Source organism: Columba livia, chromosome 1 (genome assembly GCF_036013475.1).
Source record: "Columba livia isolate bColLiv1 breed racing homer chromosome 1, bColLiv1.pat.W.v2, whole genome shotgun sequence".
Lineage (NCBI taxonomy): Eukaryota > Metazoa > Chordata > Aves > Columbiformes > Columbidae > Columba > Columba livia.
The window spans coordinates 116903299-116922857 of NC_088602.1; the positions used below are offsets into that span (position 1 = coordinate 116903299).

Below are 19559 nucleotides of genomic sequence, written 5' to 3' on the forward strand. Positions count from 1 at the left end.
AAAAAAAAAAAAAATCAATGGTATCCTATAGCAACAATATAAAAGATTATCATACATTATCAGTCTATTTTAAGAGTTTTACATCACTCTTCATGCTGGTGATACAGCTGAGCAGCTTCCTATAAATAGAGAGAACATCCACCAGTGATCCAAGACAAAGTCTGAATTGTCTGAACTTCTTCTAATCCTAAGCATACTTAAAAGTTTTGCCACAGACTCCTGTGAGGCAAGGATTTCATCTCCTCACTTTTTTCTCATATTGAAGTCTATACTATGGTTGCCCTCGAAAGTGTTAATTTGCTTTCAAGAACAAGGTTTTCATTTAAACAGTTTTACAGCATCTTCTAAAAGGTAAAAGTACTTTTTAAATAATTTCAATTTGTGAAATAATCTCAACTTCCAACAATGTTTCACACTCATGCACATTTCTGTAGAATGCTATGGGGAGGAACAGGTAGGAGTGATAAATGAGAGTTCAAACTCAGAGGGTACCATTCATTATACTTCAGAAGGCACTATGGGAGAATAATGAAGATGAGACCCACATAACAAGAAAGATGAGGCACACTTAATAGTTAAAAAACAAGAGTCTGTATCTGTTAATCTTCCTGCAAAATATACAATGATCTATATCTACCTCTAACTTTGGTGTCAAATAAACTATGAAGACAGCCAAGTATTCAAGGATTGAATTTATAGAAGAAACAGATCATGACGGCCATTACAGTACACTCCATCTTAATGTAAAAATGCATCCAATTTCTTTTTGATATGTTCAAAAGCATCTTTCCCCATATAGTCCATGCGCCCTTCCTCCCATTTTCTCCGTTCATCTTCTGGACTCGGTTCCTCTGGTTTGAAGCGAATAGACAGCTCTGAAACAGAATTCGCGACCTCATTCTGTGGGAAGAAGCAGAACAGTGGGAAAACAGCCATTTGTTTCTCATTTCAGTGCTGTAAAGTTAAACCTTAAATGTCAAACTTCTCCTTTGTACAGTCCCAGTTAAAACAATAAGACAAACAGTAACCAAACATTAATTCTTGTCTTAATAATGTGATCTCATTTTCCCATGCTTCTGCTACTTGCCATAGCATCTTTGAACATAGCAAACATTTATTTTACTTGTCTTAGCTCAGACCTTGGCATACTCTGCAACAACACTGAGAATATTACAGATAGGGTCTATTTAGAGTGGAATATCTCCTACAATAAATTGTAACCATGTATCTGTGCAAATTTTGTATTCAACAGGCTCTCATGTGAACACAAGTTCCTACAATTTTTGGTCACTTGTTTTATCTGATCTCTGGTGAGATCGGTATTATTTTTCAGGTGTGTGACATTAACCCATGTGCATTACTTATAAAGATTGACACTATTCATTACAACAATAACAAATTAATTTTGAATGACAGTCCAAAACTGTGAATCCTGGTTCAAGACCAAGTTATCATAGGTGCACAAATGCAAAAGACATTATTACTGATCAACCACGTAACAGAAAAACTTGTTTCCATGATTGATCAATGCCAGTTAAATTGAAACATCCAAACAATTACAACCAATAATAAAGATTAAATATAACAAGGACTAATCAAGGATGCTACAGAAAACCTGCTTTCAGTACTACTCCAAGAGGCTGCAAGGCAAACAACTTATCTCATGTAATAAACAAAATTGATATCAACCAGAATGGCCTTCCAGTGAAATCCTCACAAATTCAATACAAAGATGTTTCAGAATATAACTTAGTGGGCAGGAATTAGTGGCTTAAACTAAGTGTCCTGGAATAACCATTACTTCTGCCAGTTTGGGGCAGATAATACACAGGACTTGCACAAGACCTGCACCTGAAGACCAGGTACGGTATTTCAAACAGCCATCATAACAGGATATGCTCAGGGAACTGCATCCTTCCATATCTATCTCCACCTGGGTCCCACTCTGTACATAAATTTAAACATGAATAAACACTCTGAAGGGCATGCTTTCTCCCTCTATATGCAAATATGCAAGAATACTTGGTATTTACTTTTCAGGCTTTGTATACACAAAACTGCAGTAATGCCTGAAAATGCCTTAACCACTGGCAAGCTTTAACAGGAGCTTAGGGTGCCAGTAGCAACAAGACAGGAATCATCACGTTTTTAGAAATCAAAAATTTTAGCTAGGGCCCATAAACCCTTGGCTGCACGAGAGCTACAGTTTTGTTTCTCAGTCTTACAGTATTTCACTGTAGCGTTTCACAACCACGCAAAAGGCCTCATTGGGAACATGGCTGTGTTGTGTACAAGATACAGCCCCTTGAAACCTTGTCACCCCCCACTGATGACAGGTCTGGGACTGCTGTTACACTGCCCACAGATAAACGCAGTGCCATATCATAAAGGAAAGCCTAGTGGCTTAGACTCCATGCCTGACTCATTGTACATTCCTTTTCCACTTGCTTGGAAAGATCACTTTAGCAGGTAAAAAAAAAAAAAAACAAACAACCAAAACCAAACCACAACCAGAATGAAAAACCCCAAATAGTTTTGCTTGTAGTAGTACTAGAGAGCTAAAATTAACACCATGCATTTATTACTTGGGGGTTAGCACAGGAAAACATGCATTTAAAAACTAGAAATTTTTAAAGAAGACTAGAAAGGCATCATACCCTAGTATTGGTAGCATTTAAGGAATTACATAGCTAAAAGATTACAGAATTTATTGGCACATTGTCTCACAAGTAGTTGCGATTTCTCAAGATTATGTTGATAGCAAAGAAATTCATGCAATTATCAACAGAGGTACCATGCAGAAAGCTACATGTACCAGTTCTGAGGTTTCCTGAACCACAGGATGAAATACAAGTTGTTCTGAAGGTCTGTCATGCTCAGAGAGATGGACGCTAGAACCGCTTTGCTCAACTTCACACACAGGTTGCTAAAATACAGTCAATGAGGTTTTATTAGGAGAATGTCTTTTCATAGTTTCCTTATCATGAGAATTCATACAATACAAATCGATTCCAGACTTGGGGTAGGGGAAAGCAGTGGATGGGAGGAAAAGGAACAAAACACATTATCACCAAGGACAAAATTCATCTCGCCCAGATTTAGCTATCAAAATGGCATTGCATCTAAGCTCCTACTATAATCAACCTAGGATAAGTACCTCCAGAGGGCAGCTCATCTCATCCTAAAATAGGTTCAAAGTGGCTGTCAGTCTTCAGTGACTACAGAAACAGCCTAGAAAGCTGGCTTACAGTAGATGCCTATCATTCATGAGGCAAAAATTTAACAAGAAAAATTTCATTTTAGGATTGTAACTCAGGAGCTTTTTATATGCATAGAAAGAGAACAGAACAAAGCATTTCAAAATGGAGGTAAAATAGATTGCCCCCCAAATATTGTCTCAAATAATCATCTTAACCAAACATTAATGAGGAGAGAGACCCCATTCTGAAGTCTCTTATACAAAAACCAAAACAATCCCACAAGACTACTGAAGCTAAGCAATGAAAAGTGCAATTATTGTGTTCCTAAGTAAGAAGTGAATCAGGCTATTAATTTCTAATCAATATGATATTCTGATATACCAATCCTAATAACTAAAAGAATAAATTTAACTTCAAATGACACTACTTTAAGTGAACCTTATGATTTTTATTGTCCAAATCAGAGAAATTTGGGGAACAGGTTTCCGAGTCAACACTTCTGGAAATAAACCAAATAATATCTACAAAGGATAGATGGAAGGGATTTTTGTTTTAAATATATTAATTCACAAGAGTATTAATACTCAAAATATTCCTTTGGTAATGTACATTTTTATATTACACTTTATTAATTACCTAACAACTTTCAATAAGCAATCTCTTTGTAAAATTCAATGAAAACTCTTTAATCCTCCAGACACATGATGCATGTGTGACTAAAGATTAAAGAAAATAAACACTCTTTAGACTGTTCCTGATGCTAGGAAGAAAATTCAGCAGCTACAGCTAAATTGAAGAAGATAGAACCTCATAGATTAGAAGCATAATTTTAAAAAAAAAGTCTCATTTTAGTATACCATTTGTTACTGCATATAGTAACTTCACATACTTACAGCTGTGAAAGCGACTTCCTCAGGTGAACATGTTGTGGGATATGTTTCATGTGTCTGCTCTGGAAGCTCAGGCATTTGCAGTGAATTGGCCACAGGAGGACTGACCTTTTTCAGTGTAATTTCAACTCCACTGAAAGTGTGCTAACAAAAACAAGAACATTTCAGCACTGCAATACAATTTTGCAGGAAATTAATATCTTATTTACAACTGTTTCACTTCCTTACAGGGATTTCAGCATTAAAGTAATAAGATAATAAATTCAAAGAATGTTGTAGCCGCAGATTCAGAGCATTTTGCAGTTTGGATTTTTGCACTCATGAGTATGCCAGCACCATCAGGAAGTAAATCTAACAGATATTTCCACCTTCATGTTATATAGCTGAAATGTTTACCGCATCGTTTTTCAAAAATTAAAACATGGTAAAGTACGAGATCAAAAACTACCCATTCCTTCCTCCACTTTCCAGTTTGTCATGAGGTTAACAAACAAAATTCCTCTCTGGGGTTGATGGTAATTGTCCAACTGATCTTACTAGACTATGCAATTAGTTCAGTTATAGTAATAGTCTAATATTAAAAAAAAAAAAAATTACATATGCATAAAAGTGATCTAAATTGTCATGTCTGGATAGAAAATTTTAAAAATCAGACTTGTCCTACTCATAACTTTATGCTCCTGGTCTCCAATAAATCATCTGTTTATCAACAGATTTTTAATTATACTCATGGAAACCACACATGTCTTCACTTCCTTCGAAGAAAAAAAAAAAAAGGCATAAAGAGCTCAGTAAATAATACTTGGTGACATACAAGTACTGAATGTAACATCCAAAACATAATTAACATCATCTTGCAAAATAGATTTATTTTCTATGACCCTCATAAAACAAGTCATAATGCAGTTCCAAAAAGGTAAATTTTACTATAGCTCAAGAGCTAGTTTGATGGTCTACATCAACTTAGCTTCAAAAAGTCAAAAGTCTATTTGTTTCATAGCCAGATTATCACCATCTCTTGATAATTTGTATCATACTTCATGTTTAATTTGCAGAATCTAATATACATACATTCCCATACAAACTTCGCATCAATTAAGAAGGCTGGGAGAAGTATTTGGTAAGACAGTAGTACTAAGTAGTACTGCTAATTTAGATATTTCTAGAAGTAATCACTGCTCCTACCAACCAACAGATATGATGTTTGCCCATGTAACTCTTTCCTCTAGCGAATTCACAGTTTTCAGAATTTTTCTTGTGATCTCAGCATATTCCCATTAACTCCTTATTAGTTTACCTTGCATTCCTCAGTTTCTGATTCTTCCATCTTTTGGAACTTTTCGAACAAAGGCAATATACTGGCACTGTATATATTCCACCAGAGGGCCAGAAACGACAGCTGATGAAAAGATCCAGCGGTGGTGCCATCCTGCATAACTCTCTTTGTTTGAAGGTTGTATTTGTAGTTCCAGGGCTTTGTCGCTCCCAAGAAGTGAACGACTTTAGCATCTCTGCCAAAACTGTAGAGGTTAAACATACAGGTCTATACATGAAATTTTTTCACCTTCCAGTAAGACTGTTTTGCGCAACTGGAAGAGTAAGTCATAACACCCGTAATCCAACTTGCCTTCTGCCAGAAAACTTTCTATAACTGCACTGTCTGAAGTCATATAATGACTAGCACAAATTTTGGTTTATGGAATAAGAAATGGTTTTAAATAAATAAATGAGAAAAAAAAAAAATTAAAACAAACACACACACAAAACCCCACACATCTATTTCCCATAGAACTGACTGGAAAAGAAGGGAACAACTTTCAAAGTAAAGCTATCAGAACCTAACGCTGAAGTAATATACATATTTTCAAATATGAGAAAAAGCTTCTCTGAAACAACATGTGATAAAATGTAGCCAACTCTGGGACTCTCTCTGTGTCCACAGGCAAAACATTCATATTGCATTTAAGATTCTACTGCGTGACTTTTACATAAGACCAATTGTGACTATTCTAACGTATGATCAACAGAATACACCATTACTCTTCTCTCATAATAGAATGTTTGTTAACGAACTACAGGGGTTTACAGTCAGTCAGGAGTGTTACTACTTACTGATTGAAAGCAGGAACGTATGTATATACTGCACTGCTGCTTAAGTTATAGAGGAAGGGTAAGTGTTTGCCAATGTCTGCTGTTGCCCAGTTGCTAAAGAAGCTATTCAACAAGCCTTGATCACCTCCTAAAGAAGATAGAAAACAGTAGTACAATAATTATGCATATGCTCAAATTTACATCAAAATTTCACATCCAAAGATGGGAGTGAGACTGGTGTGTTCACAGGACTGCAACTTGGACTTGACAACATGGCCACGTGAGCAGGTACAAGTGAATAATACCTGATCCACTCCGATGAAAGTTCAGGGAAATTGACTCCTATTGTAATATATGAAGAAAGGAGTAGGAAAGGATTTTGATCCCTCTCAGAGAAGAAGACTTAAGATCAGCTGTATTTCTCTCTCATAAACCAGACAGCAAAATTAAAAGTTACTGAGCAAAACTTGGACACAATGTCCCTTCATTGCATTTTTCTGGGAATCACCATCCACAATAAAGCAGTGAGTCTTAAGTACAGTGTAAGAGACAAAGGTCTGCACCTTATATTTTGGGGGGGGCACAATTCCACAAAGCCCGAAGAACTCCTGCCTTCCTTCACTCTGCCAGATAGCACGGAAACTACAGAAAACCAGCTTACTGAGAAGGAATCTAACATCTTGCTCTTCAACCCTTACACCTCGCCACTTACCATCAAAGCTGCCATGCTCAGCAGCAAACCGGAGCAGCAGGTTGTAGGTTTTCAAAGAAGGTCGGAACACAAATACACCACTGTTAAAGCAGTCAGGCCAGCCAGAATCAGGAGCTGCTGAAAACTCTTCTCGATCAAACAACTCATCGACATTGCAAAGCACCTTAGGGATAGTAGAACAAAAAGAAAAAATCATCAGAGCAAATGTTTTCTAGAACATGAGTAGATACATCACTACCAATGGAGTAAATTGCTAGTTTAGCAAAGTATATAGCTTGTAGAACATGAAAGCAGCGGCAATGCAAAATATGCCAGAGGTCAGGACCTCTATTTTTAATATAATAAGGTAACATTAACTTCTCTGATAAAAGCACATGCCCTGTGAAATTACTTCATGAGCCTCAGAGACTCTCCAGAAGTTCCCTTTAAATATTATAATGTACCAAGAAAACACACAATTTCCTTCTTCCTTAGCTCGCCTTCCCATAGTCCAGTATTCTCAGTAACTGCAAAAGAGATAAATGAAAGCTGGGAATCCAAATAATTTGAGTTCACAACACTCTGACCAAATGGGTAGCAGAAAAACTGTCTCTTGTTACAAGCATTCTAATGTAAGTTTAGCTGAGAGGTTTGTTTTGGTTTGATTTTGAAGCTTCACAAGGAAGTGGGAAAAATCAATCAGGTTAAGACCCTGGTCACTTTTAAAGTTGGTGGAAAGACTGCTGTGCTGTCACTGAAAGTCTGGACCCAATCTGTAATTAAGCCACTGTGAAAAGCAGAAGAAGAAATTATTTTTTGTTTTAGGAGATATATTACTTAATTGAATTAAATAAATAAATATTTGCTTCCTCCTTTAACTTCAATGTTAAACAGGAAATCATAATCATAAGCTTCCTCCCCTCATCCCCTGAGAAGAATAACGTAATTTGTTTTCTAATTCAAATACAATCCTATCAAATTAAAATGCATCCTATTGTTCTAAAATGAGCTATGTAAGGGTAGGGGAAGGCTGACATTATTGCCCTTGTCAAAATTATGGCCATGTTTATCTCTACATTTCCTAAAAAAAAAAAAAAAAAAAAAAGTTTCTAGAGCTTTTTTTTCTCTCTTTTAAAACTGGCCTGCCTTCCTGACCAGAGTAAGTCCAAGGAGAGAGAACTATTTTAAACATCTGTCATAAGCTCATTTGCACAAAGTGTGTTTGTGATCACTTTTGAGGACAGTCTTGAGTCTACTCTCAAAACATCGTTTCTTTCTATGCAGCCAGCAAACTGTGAGCATTGCCAAAACCTGCCAGCTGGAGGTCTTGCGACCTTGTGACCACCAGCAAATCTGGTCACTTCATAGGCCTGTAGGCTGCCTGACAAGGAAGTATCCCACACTCAAAGTCTTTGAGACAGAAACAAATGTTTCCACAGCTCCCGCTCTACTCACCAAAGTGTCTGCATCCATGAAGACACATTTACTATAATGAGTAAGAGTCCAACAGTGAAGCTTCGTGAAGGTTACACCCAATTCTGGCCTCTGCATCAGAGCCAGATGGACAGAGTCAGCGCTGTCAAGGGCATCCACCTCGATTACTTCGTCAAACACACTGCGGAGGACAGACCTACCAGAGCAAGCAGCGGGATTGAGAGAGGCACAACAGAGGTCACTTTTGGCATGAAGACAGTGACACACAGCAGCACATTTATTATGACAATAACAAAGGCAAGATTGACTGGTTAGACTGAGAATTCAGAAGTGAAAAGCCCCTGTAAACAGTTTGCTGAAGTGACAGCTGTCAATCAGGCCACAAACCATCGCTGCCTCCACTACAGGGCCAGCACATCTCAAAAGTGACAGCTGTTGTATGGAGGAGAAACTAATCCTTATTTCAGTTACTTTATCTCCCATGGAAACACCAACAGAAATTAAAGCAGCCTTTACCCTGCACAATTGTTCCTGGGCCCAGCACCACCCTGCGTTCCCTGTGCCTTGCACAGGATGTGGCACACACTGACAGCACAGTCATTTGCTCTATTATGCTTGAGTAAACGCAGCTTCAAAACTGCATCTTTTAAAACAGGCAATATATACTTGCTCACTACTACAAATCATCTCAAATGAGACTTTCAGGAAGACATCTTTTTTTCTGTGCAAATCTTTCATGGGAACTTTATAGGTAATACCACAGTAGGTAATTTTCCTTCAAGACAAAAGAAAGAATGTGTTTTAAACACAGCTTATTTATTTCCATTACACTATTAACTAAAATGTCCTGGATGTCATACAAACACAGAAAAAGAGCCTGTACTGTTTATCTAGACTTCAGTCATCAGCTTCTGCTTGACTGATCTTCAAGGGATAGCTGTAACTGGGAAAGAATTAAGAGTAGGTATAGAATTTTAGAAGTATAGTTCAGTGATGTACTTTTTTTAAAAAGCTGTCCTTGATTAAAAAATATATTAAAGATTTTTTTCCCCCACTGAATGGGCATGAAAAAACTGATGGACTTAGTATCCACCCACATGTCAAATGTATACAGTGTTCCCTCAGGAAGGCTACAGTGTTCCGACAAAATGCATACTTCAAAAAACCCTAAAACCAGATTTCTGTACACCTAATCACAGCAAAAATGGGAAAATATGTTTCTTGAGCCAGATGCATTGCAAATACTTCCACATGGCATACAGAAATCAGGAGCTTGCACATTTCTTAAGCTATAGCAGAACTAAGAATTTAAGCAGCTATGACATCTTATGTTCCTTTTAACAAGGAACACAGTCCTCCAAATAACAAGGCTTGAGTTCAGCGGATCTAATGAGATTTCTGTACATGCAATTCTGTAGTGCCTCTAGAATCGCAATCCAAATTGGAAAATTATTAAAAAAAAAAAAAGGCAAAAATAAATAACCAATATTTTAAAAATATTAGTCATCTGAAACTGAGCCTCTAATGTTTTTAGAGAGTTCTGATGTCACAGGTGGTTATGTATCTTGTTCTTTCTAAAAGACAAACAGTTCAGTGAAAAAAACAGTAGTGCCCTTATTTCATCTCAAAAGCAAGACACTAATACCTTAGTTCCCAAACTATGAGCTTATTTTTCCAATTATGGGCTTAAGAAAACTCCCAGCCACAAGCACTAGTTCTGCAAGTAAATTCTTATGAGGCTTGTGATCTTGTCATGGATGTTATTTGAGACTGCTCTCAGAAATTGCTAGCCAAGGGGGAACTTCTAGACATAATGCTGTGAAATCCTCAGGAAGCCTATTAAAATCTTTCATGCTCTTTTTTATTCCTCCACATTATCAACCTCCAAAAACAGATGAGTCCTTACCTCATCCCAGTGGAAACCTCTGGTGTAATTAATACTGCCAGTTTTCTAGATGTCGTATGGTTCCTCAAGGACTGTCCAAGAACCAGAGCACCTTGGCAGTACACATCATCAGTAGCGAGGGTCACAAAGGCTTGATCCGTTACTGTGAGCGAATATTCAGAAGAGTCACTTTACAGCTTTAACATAAGCTCTTTTGTCAGGTTCCTACAATCTCCCTCCTCCAGCTAACCAACAGGCTGTGGCTTATAACAACCTGCAGTTCCTGTGATAAGCTTTTTCCTATCTTAAACTCGCCCAAAAGAGACATCTAAATAGGGAATCCAGTTAAATGTGACTGCAGAATGTGGGTTTCTGAAATTTTTCTTTTTGTTTGCCTGACTTACCTAATTACAGGTATGAAGTTTTTGGACTAGCCTTAAATAAATAATTCCCCGAGTCTTATTGCCTAAACATAATGCAAATCAAAAGAGCCGATGTGTAAATATTTAGATTTTACATTGAACTAACACAGTATAATACAAGTGATAAGGAAAGTGTTCCTGTTTATACAGTGGCAAAAGCTAGGGAGAAAAAAAACAAAACAAAACAAAAACAAATACAAATAGGATGCTAAGTACTAGCCAGAAATACATAAAAATGTACTTCTTTCCATAAACTCACTGAATCAATTCAACAGGCATTATTCTTTGCTGTGTTCTCTTTGTACTGGCATAGCTGTTGCTGCCTGAACAAATCCAGAGAAATTGCTATGAAGGTTGGTACACCTCCCAGAAGCTAAGGATCCCTACCTCAAGTAACTCCAAGAAAATTAGAAGTGTTCTTCATTGTCAGGAAACACACAGGGAAAAAGGTTACAAAGAAAAAGCAAGCAATGCACACTCCTGCACAATAGCAGACATAATGTGTTTGGTGGAGATACTGGGCCTGTGGCAATATCACCAGGGGCTGCTTCTTCAGCTCAGTCCTCTGACAGAACCACTGTTATCACGGTTCTCCTGAGGAGACCCAGAACCTATTATTCAGCAAGGTGAGCAGCCTTCTCGGAGAAGGAAGAGCCCAACTTTCTAGGCTGCAAAAATTAACCAGAACAAGATGAGTGGGTCATGCAGTTGAGGGAAATTCCAATGAACCCTACAGATCTTCAATAAACACTTGTTCTGAACTACTTGTTTAAAAGCACCACCATCTTAAGGGACAAGCAATTACGCTGAATAAATTAAAACAACTAAACCATAACAACAACAAAAACATCCTGTCATACAGTTTCCAGGCTCTGTGAGAGACACTAGAAAGAATCTCACAGAACTAGTTGCAGAGAAGTCAACAAATGCCCTCATGGCTGCCTCAGCCAGAGGCTGCCAAACCAAATGAGTTTAAACCTCCAACCTGACATTGAGGTATGCAATGAAGTGTGGTTGGCTCCAGTGACAAGCTCTCAGGTACTAAGTGTTTTCATTTTTCATGTCTTCCACGTCCAGAGCAAAGCAAAGACACAATAGCGTGCAGTCTTCTTCCCCCTTTTTTGCCCTACCTCCCGCTCATCTCCAGCCAGACTCGAGTTCAAATCAAGCACGTAACCTTACGTTTGCCAACACTGCAAGGGGTCCCTGCACCTCAGAAGAAGCCAAGTAGTATTAAACTTGGCCGAAAAAACTGAATCATCTAGCCTCAGCTAAGCAAACTCCAATAATATTTTTAATCACTATTTCCAGAAGAAGCAAATGAGAACAGGAGCTTTCAAATCTCCCATTTTCATAATGGCTTGAGCAAGTTAAGGGTGTTCTAGAAAACAATTGTTGCTTACATGGAGTGGTTTAGAAGGAAAGTTGTGCAAGTGAACTGCTCCTAGTGCAATTTTCCAAAAGGTTAAATGAATAAATATAAGCATATATTTAAAAAATAAAAAAGGCAAAAAAGCATTGAAGGCTACTTTAGCAATAAAATTATTTCAAAAGACACAAAGAGTCTACAAAGAGAAGCATTTTTGTGTTACGCAACAGGCATCTTTAGCCAAACAAAGGTAATAAAACAACTACTGAGAGGAATGGGGAGGTAGGTTAATAAAAAAAGCAAACTGAAATGAGTGTGAGTTTAAATCTCAAAACACTGTTCTAAAAAACAACCACAAAACTGAACACATAATCTTCTTATTGCTTCTGCAAATTCTTTTAGCTGCAGAAGCTGAATTTCCACATAAGTAATACATCTGAAAATACAGAAGTTACTCATCAAATAGTTCAGCAAACTACCACATCCTACATATGCTTTCATGCCCTACACCTCTCAGGTTAAAGTGGTCAGAACCACAACTAAGCCAACTGCTGAACAATACAGCTTCTAAGAAACAATTCCTGATACTTCACACAGAAAATAAACTCATTGTCTCTTTTGAGAATCAGGGGTGAGATACATATTATGGTCTTCTAAATAGAGTTAATAATTAGAGATAATTAAACATATAATCAATATTGACTGAAGCCGCTCAATATTAAAATATTTCTAGTGCAAAGAGAGAAGCATATCCTACCTCTTTTAAAATCCTACAGGGACATCACTAATCCATCCATTAAAGATCCAAAGGGGGTTTAAAATCAAAAGATCTTACAATTACTTGTTCTTTCATCTAATCCTTGTTGTCAAGGAAGAAGTGTTACTTGACTTGATTTGTTTATAATGTTCTTTGGAACTCTGTCACTATATATAAATGTTTAATTTTTATAACTCAAAACTAAGGATCAGATTTTCATATAAACTTGTGAAGGTAAACTGTTTATCTGAAAATTCCCATATAAATGAAATCAAGAACAATGCTACATTAATTCCAGTCTATACAGGGTTTCACTCACTGACTTTAAACCGCAAAAGAAGATTTGATCTTTTATATTTGAAAGCCAAAGTTGTAGGTATTTAAAATTCATTGCAACTGGATTTTTAAGTGTCAAGTGCACTTTCAATTTTTTTGTGCTGGATGACAATAGATTTTTTTTCATGGAAAACACCTAGTGTGAACACTATTAAGTTTTCAAGCAAATTGTTTTCAAGCTGTGGAACCCTATGGCTAACAGCATTGACTCAGTAAATTAGGAGAAAAGTAATTGTATGATTAGAATCACATTAAAACTACAAATCTGCTAATTTCTCTTGTCTGGATTACCACACTGCACATGAAGATGCACATCTAGAAGTCATTATCGTTAGCAGAGGCTCCTCAGTTTTAACACCTAACAACAGTTTCTCAGAACAAACTGAAGATTTTCAAGCAGGTAACTTTTTTATTTTAGAGCCTGCTCTGCACCTACAGGTAGTCACATAGAAAAGACAGCAAAAGCAATGTGAATCACCACAGTCAGCATGATTTTATGTGAAACTCGTTACAGTTTTCTTAGCCAAGATTGCCAACTTCTCATGCTACTTACTTGTAGCTGTAGCACCTCTAACACTGCCAGAGGCAGAAATCTTCAACAGGCCTGAAAACCAGTTCTAGGGAAGCTATAAGCCTTACTTAGAATCTGCACCAGCAAGCAGACAGGGTGGTGCTCACTTTGATGTTCAAAGAGAAAAGAGAGAGGGAATGAACAAACACCAGGTACCCACTGAGAATCAGGAGTGACTCATAATTACAAACATTGAATGAAAGGCATGCACCTGCCAGCTTCAAGGCAAGTTTAAGTAGGATCTTTTTTCCTACACAATCTACTAGACATAGTTTTTAAAACATATTTCAATCTCTCCTCTGATAGAAAAAGGAAGAAATGTGCTCTAGATATGGCTCCTAGAGTAATTTGTCAAAATGCCCACTTAAAAATCACAATAGGAGACCAGAGACTCCTATACTACATCTTTCCTACAAGCATATAATCATTTGCATCCTATGTAAACCAACAGCTAAAATCCTCCAACAGGCAGGTTAGGTCCCCACTATGTACTGCCATTCATACGATCAAATGTTGTCTCATTGTTTTCTTAAATTCCTCCCTGGTACCATCCATTGCACTTTTGCCACCTCCTCCCTTCTACTATAAACACAATCTGCGGGAGGGGCAGGCTGCAGTCTGGACCTGCGCCCCCCAAGCCCAAAGCACCTTTCTGAAAGCCTGAGCGACAATGACATAACACAGCCCCAACTCATATCACGCTCTCTAGCAATAGTTTTGTTGCTCCCCCTTCCCAAACATAGGTTCCTACGCATCCTCCCCCAGAACCACATCTCAGTGAAGATGTGTTAGAGTAAGGCAAAGATAAAGGAAACTACAGGCCTTCTAATTTTTCTGACCCAGCACAACTGCTTTGGAAGCACTTGGAACAGAATTCCCGTGTTTCTTCAGTCTGGGTCCAATAGTAGAAACATTTATATTACTGCTGAAGATGGCACAACCAACACCTTTACACAGACCTTTTCATTACAGAATATAAATTGTCATTTGACAGCATGCAATATTTCCCTTGGTCTACTGAAGTTCTGCCTGATCCAAAACCAGATTCTATATTATCCTGTATTAAAACAACACTGAATTTTACTACAGGGTTACAACTGCTATCTTGGCAGCTACAGAAAGAGGTCTTTTTTTTTTTTTTTGCCATTTTGTGTAGTTTTTACCATGTATCTTTCAGTTGATAACAGCTACATTTTGCTTCAAGAACCTACAATTTTGTTATTTGACAGAAAGCAAACAATCTTTATGAAAAATAGAATGCAGAAATATAATACGCAAATAAGCATAATGCATAGCACTCAAAGCTGGTCCCAAGTAATTGCTTAAGCAATCTAAAGACAGCACAGAGGACTTGATACGTTATTAGATGTTTCCAGTCTTTCTACACTTCTTCCAAAATTTAAAAACAAACAAACAGAAAACCCACACACAACAAACAAAAAAACCCAGGATCCTTTAATCCTCTATTTTGCAGACTCCCTTTCTGCATCTTCCCCCCGTACTGAGGTGTCACATACATGAATTCAAACTTGGGACTCACCAGGCGAAATGCCCAAGGAAGTTATGTCTGTGACACCCTTCAAATGGTTCAACAAAGCCAACTTTGGGGGGCTGTTACCCAAGTTCTGTGAGCACACTGAAGAAATGAAACACCACCTGCATCCAGCCCATGCAGTTAGCCCTAAACCAGTCCCTCATGGTTTTACAGATAACTTTGAATAAATGACAATGCTGCTATGTAAGAAGGGACACAAGGAAGGTTTTTCTGGATCTCTGGATCAGGCTAAAGGATTCCACCCCAGCCTGTCACCCTGCAGGAAGGCGCCCAGAGGCCTGGGCAGGCCAATCTGTCCGCACAAGCGGAATACATAAACGAGTTTAGCACTTTCATCCCACCAGCCAAACAATTTAAATCCTAATCTGAGACCACTAATTACAGCACAGCGCAAAGCAACAGAGACTCTCACCCGCACTGGGGTGCAAGGCGGGAGGAGGTCCCGAGGGGACCCGGCCTGCGCAGCCCGGCCACCCCGGAGAGGCAGCTGAAGACAAGCGAAGCGGGGTGCTGCGGGCGGCGAGGGCAGTCCCCCGGGGCAGAGCCGCGCTACTCACCGGACATGCTGCGGCCGGCGGGGCCCAGCCGGGCGGGGGCACGGCCCACGCTGCCCACCTCTGCCGCCGCCTCACCTGCTCGCAGCGGGGCCGGTAAATCGCGAAATGGGATTAGCCTCTTTCCTGCTGAAGACAGTGGTAGGTGAATTATATTCGCAGGGACTCCTGCGCAGCAGCAGAGAAGCGGCATTAGCGGCAGAGACCATTTGGGAGGGTTGGCACGACCCGCTCCGCCTCCCCCCTGCTTTACTGCCCGGGGACCACCCTCCCCTCGCCCCCTGCCCCGCTGTGCGCCCCGGCAGCTCCCTGTCCCCCGAGGCAGACCACAGCCCGGACTTTGGCCCCGGCAGCCGCCGACCTGACAGGGGCCCCGCACCTGCCCGCTGCTGCCGGCCCGCCCGCCCGCCGGGTGCCCCCCACGCCAGCTGGGTGTCCCCCACGCCTGCTCGGCGCCCCCTACCCCTCCACACGTGGCGGCGGCACCGTGGCGTCCCCTGGCGGAGCGGTCCGGCGCTCCGGCCCCATTGGCCGACGGGCGGCAGCGCCCATCCCGCCCCGGCTGCGCCCTGGGGAGCCCTCCAGGCATAGTGGGGTTGGGAGTCTTGCCTCCCCCCGCGTCCTCCTCTTTCCTCCCGTCCACTCCTCTGCGCACCGCTCTCGGGGCTGTGGGTAACAGCGGGACCTCCAGAAAACCTCCCTAAGGCCCCTCCTCTCGGGCCACCCGCCTGGCAGGCTGCCTGCGCAGTGCTGGGGGGCGCTGGGGAGGGAGAGGGACCCCCTTGCCCCCACCTCCCGGCGTTGTTTTGAGGCTCCCAGGCGAAGAGCGCCGGCCCCTGCGGAGCTGCGCGGTGGCTCAGGCGGACATTAAAGAGACGAGAAATCCCTACGGGAGGGACGGAACAACGCCCTGTGCCGTTGCTGCGCACCCGCCGGCCCGAGCGCAGGTGCAGGAGCTGCGGGGGCGGGAGGGTCGGTCACCGCGGCAGCCCGACAAAACTGGGGAGGGGGTGTGCGCCAGGTCCTGCCACCCGCGCTCTTGCGGTTGCAACACAGTCTCCTCACAGCGCACACGCCGATGCGGAAATGGAGGGGAAGGAAGATAAGCTGGTGGAGACTCTACTGTGCAGCGCTTTGAGGCAAAACATCAATGTCTTTGGTGGCGAAAGTTGCAGAGGGTGGGAAAAAGATTTCAGAACAGGATTGAGATGGCTCCAGTGTGGCTGACGGTAACGCAGAGACATGGGATTCACTGCGAGTTGAGTCTAACCCAGTGACTTCTCTGGAGCCATCATAACCCCTACGGGTACACACAGTGTGCTAACTTGTCACCCAGATAAATAAACCAGTGTTTTCAGAGAACTATTCAGAGTGCTAGTTTTCAGAGAGCTTGTGGTATTCAGAGTGCTATATGTATTTTCATCTATATATATAAATGCATATATATTTGCATAGTGTGTTTTTGCCAGTAGCACGGAATTGCGGTAACCATTATATGTAATTCAGCCATACTGAGTCTCTGCAAGGTAGTTTTAGGCTGACATGGTTCAGCTGAGGCATTTTTGCATGAAACTCTTTTGTGAACTTCAGTGCTACTTAGCAGAGGACAGGATTTAACACAGTGTGCCACCAGTGAAATTGCACAGACCACTCAACTATTTAAACCTTTGCAAGTGATCAGTGTTGACACTTCAAGCTGCAGCATTTGTTCTCTCACATACGGGGAGTATCCTAAAGGTCCAATAGAGAAGAGGATGCCATTACTCTGGTGGTGGCGAGGTGTTTGAGGAAAGAAAGACATAAATGCATAGGAAAATAAGCTTTATTTATCCCACAGGAACAAAATTCTCAGGAAATGTGTTCATCATCTGCTTGTATAGACAGGCCAACTAAACAATATGCTTATGAGTAGCAAGATCACTGTTGTAGATAATTTTACTGGCAGATGTGTTTCAGCTGGGAGACTTTATAATCAACAACAGCATTTTCTTGGTAATAAAAGTGATGTCTGTTTTACTTCTGTGCCAGCAATTTTTATGGTATAGAACAGATTTTAAATGTCAGAACAAGTAACACAAGCTACAGTTCTGATGGGCTAACAGCCAGCTTATATTACTTCCTTCCACTCCAGATTTAAACACAAGCTTCCCTATATAAACAATTATTACAATAATTATAAAATTGTTATAATCATCACCATCCTAGTTAAGAGGGCAATTAACACTAAAAAGTGTGCATGCACACCATTATATTGGTTGTATGTTGATGTGATTAGACCAAAGAGCTTCAAAGGGTTAAATGCTTGGATACATGGGGGTTACTAATTCAGGTTCATGGGTTTTGCTCAAATTCTCCATAATAAAGCTTGCTTTTTGGCTACTAATATTCACACAAATAAGAAATTCTTTTGAAAATACTATAAGCAAATGTAATGAATTGTAATAATATGTCAAAATGTCAAAAGTAAAAATGTTAATAAAGCACATAGATCCTTCTCTGGACACTACTCCTGGCAGGGGGCGTGGGGGGAGGGGGACAGAATATATTCTTCAGCTGTTTACTTGTTTATGTTGGTTTTTTTCTCTGAAGTCTTAATTTGAAGCATTTCTTTCACTTCCATAGTGGAACACAGATAAATTTGTATATAAAAGGTATCAGCTGCATATGCCCCAGAAAGTAACAAATAAAACTCAGATCATCTTGGATAAAACACAGTATGTGTTTATTGAAAATTTTCAAGAGAAAGAACCAAAATATTTATTTTCATTGCTAAACAAACAGTTGAAGTGGTGACCACAAAACACTTTAACATTTTATTAATCAAAACTTTTTGTCTACCTGGCAAAATATATATCAATCTGTTTTAACTATTAACACAGAAGTTTAGTATTTTTAAAGAAATATCAAGGGCCCTTGAAAAACATATTAAATATATGTTATAATTTGTAAGTTGAAAGTGATAGCCATGGAAGTGCTCATCCTTTTGTGTGTTGTCAAGATGTTTCTGTATTTAAACTCATGTACATTATCAGTTTTCACTTTCAGGATCAAAATAAATATTATGGTAAACTCAGCAACTGATATATAAATGTTTCAAATATAATTTAGATAGAATAGTATTTTACTTTACAGAAAGAGCACTTTTTCAGATTATGTCTTTCTCTCAACAATTTAATAAACACAAAATCATGTTTCCCTCCATCTGCATGGTATTTCAGTATGATAAAGCATGCTCCACACATATAAGATGAAGATCAAAACACACATTTTCTCTATGCTTTAAAGAGTTGGCTACAATGACTGTATTGCAGAATTATGTCAGTAAACTACTAGTTCTGCTGGCTTTCATCAGCATTTCATTCATTTGCTGGTATTTTATTCAGTTAGCTAAACAGGGCAGGCTGCAAAAGCACTAGTTTTCGTTGGTAGATTTATCTACATAAGGATGTTTGTTAGCACAGAATGGTTGATGAGGAACAAGGGAGAAAGGAGAAACAGCCTTGCTATCAAAACTGTATCAACCATACCTCCACGTATGTATGCAGTTTAACCGTTGGCATGACATAGATTTTATAGAACAAAGTGTCACAGACTAGTTCTAAATTATTCTTAAAACTTTGTATCTAATTTACCTTTACAGGGATGATGAATAACATGGTTCTTAAAAAAAACCCCAAACAGCAAACAAAAAAAACCAAAGCCTGCCAGATTAATGCCTTTAAAGGCTCCTAGAGCAGGACCTAACTTTTCAAGAAGAGAGACTAGATTTACATCAAGTTTCAGTTCCCGAGAAGAGAGAAACAC

The 19559-nt window shown here is 39.6% G+C and overlaps 1 protein-coding gene across 11 annotated transcripts; it reads right to left on the bottom strand.

The window, feature by feature from the left end:
• Positions 1-677: 677 nt before the first annotated feature.
• Positions 678-16757, bottom strand: GYG2 (glycogenin 2). Of its 11 annotated transcripts, none has more exons than XM_065074266.1 (10): positions 16548-16745; positions 15759-15881; positions 10213-10354; positions 8328-8502; positions 6894-7056; positions 6203-6329; positions 5388-5610; positions 4094-4234; positions 2816-2926; positions 678-900 (listed from the first exon to the last, which is right to left on the bottom strand). In XM_065074266.1, the coding sequence occupies exons 2-10, from the start codon at positions 15763-15765 to the stop codon at positions 739-741; spliced, it is 1251 nt and encodes a 416-aa protein (XP_064930338.1). In that variant the 5' UTR covers positions 15766-15881; positions 16548-16745; the 3' UTR covers positions 678-738. The 11 variants fall into 11 exon arrangements, with proteins under 11 accessions (XP_064930338.1, XP_064930346.1, XP_064930419.1 ...); XM_065074274.1 differs by having other exon boundaries at positions 15759-15884; XM_065074347.1 differs by having other exon boundaries at positions 16411-16726.
• Positions 16758-19559: the final 2802 nt, after the last annotated feature.

What these genes read in the sequence shown, in the direction of transcription:
- GYG2 (XM_065074266.1), bottom strand. An exon ending in GAGGTTTCCACTGGGATGAG is followed by an intron (nt 8,503 to 10,212) that starts GTAAGGACTCAT and finishes TTGCTCTGGTAG; the next exon opens with GTCTGTCCTCCGCAGTGTGT. An exon ending in AGGAAGTCGCTTTCACAGCT is followed by an intron (nt 2,927 to 4,093) that starts GTAAGTATGTGA and finishes ACTGTATTTTAG; the next exon opens with CAACCTGTGTGTGAAGTTGA.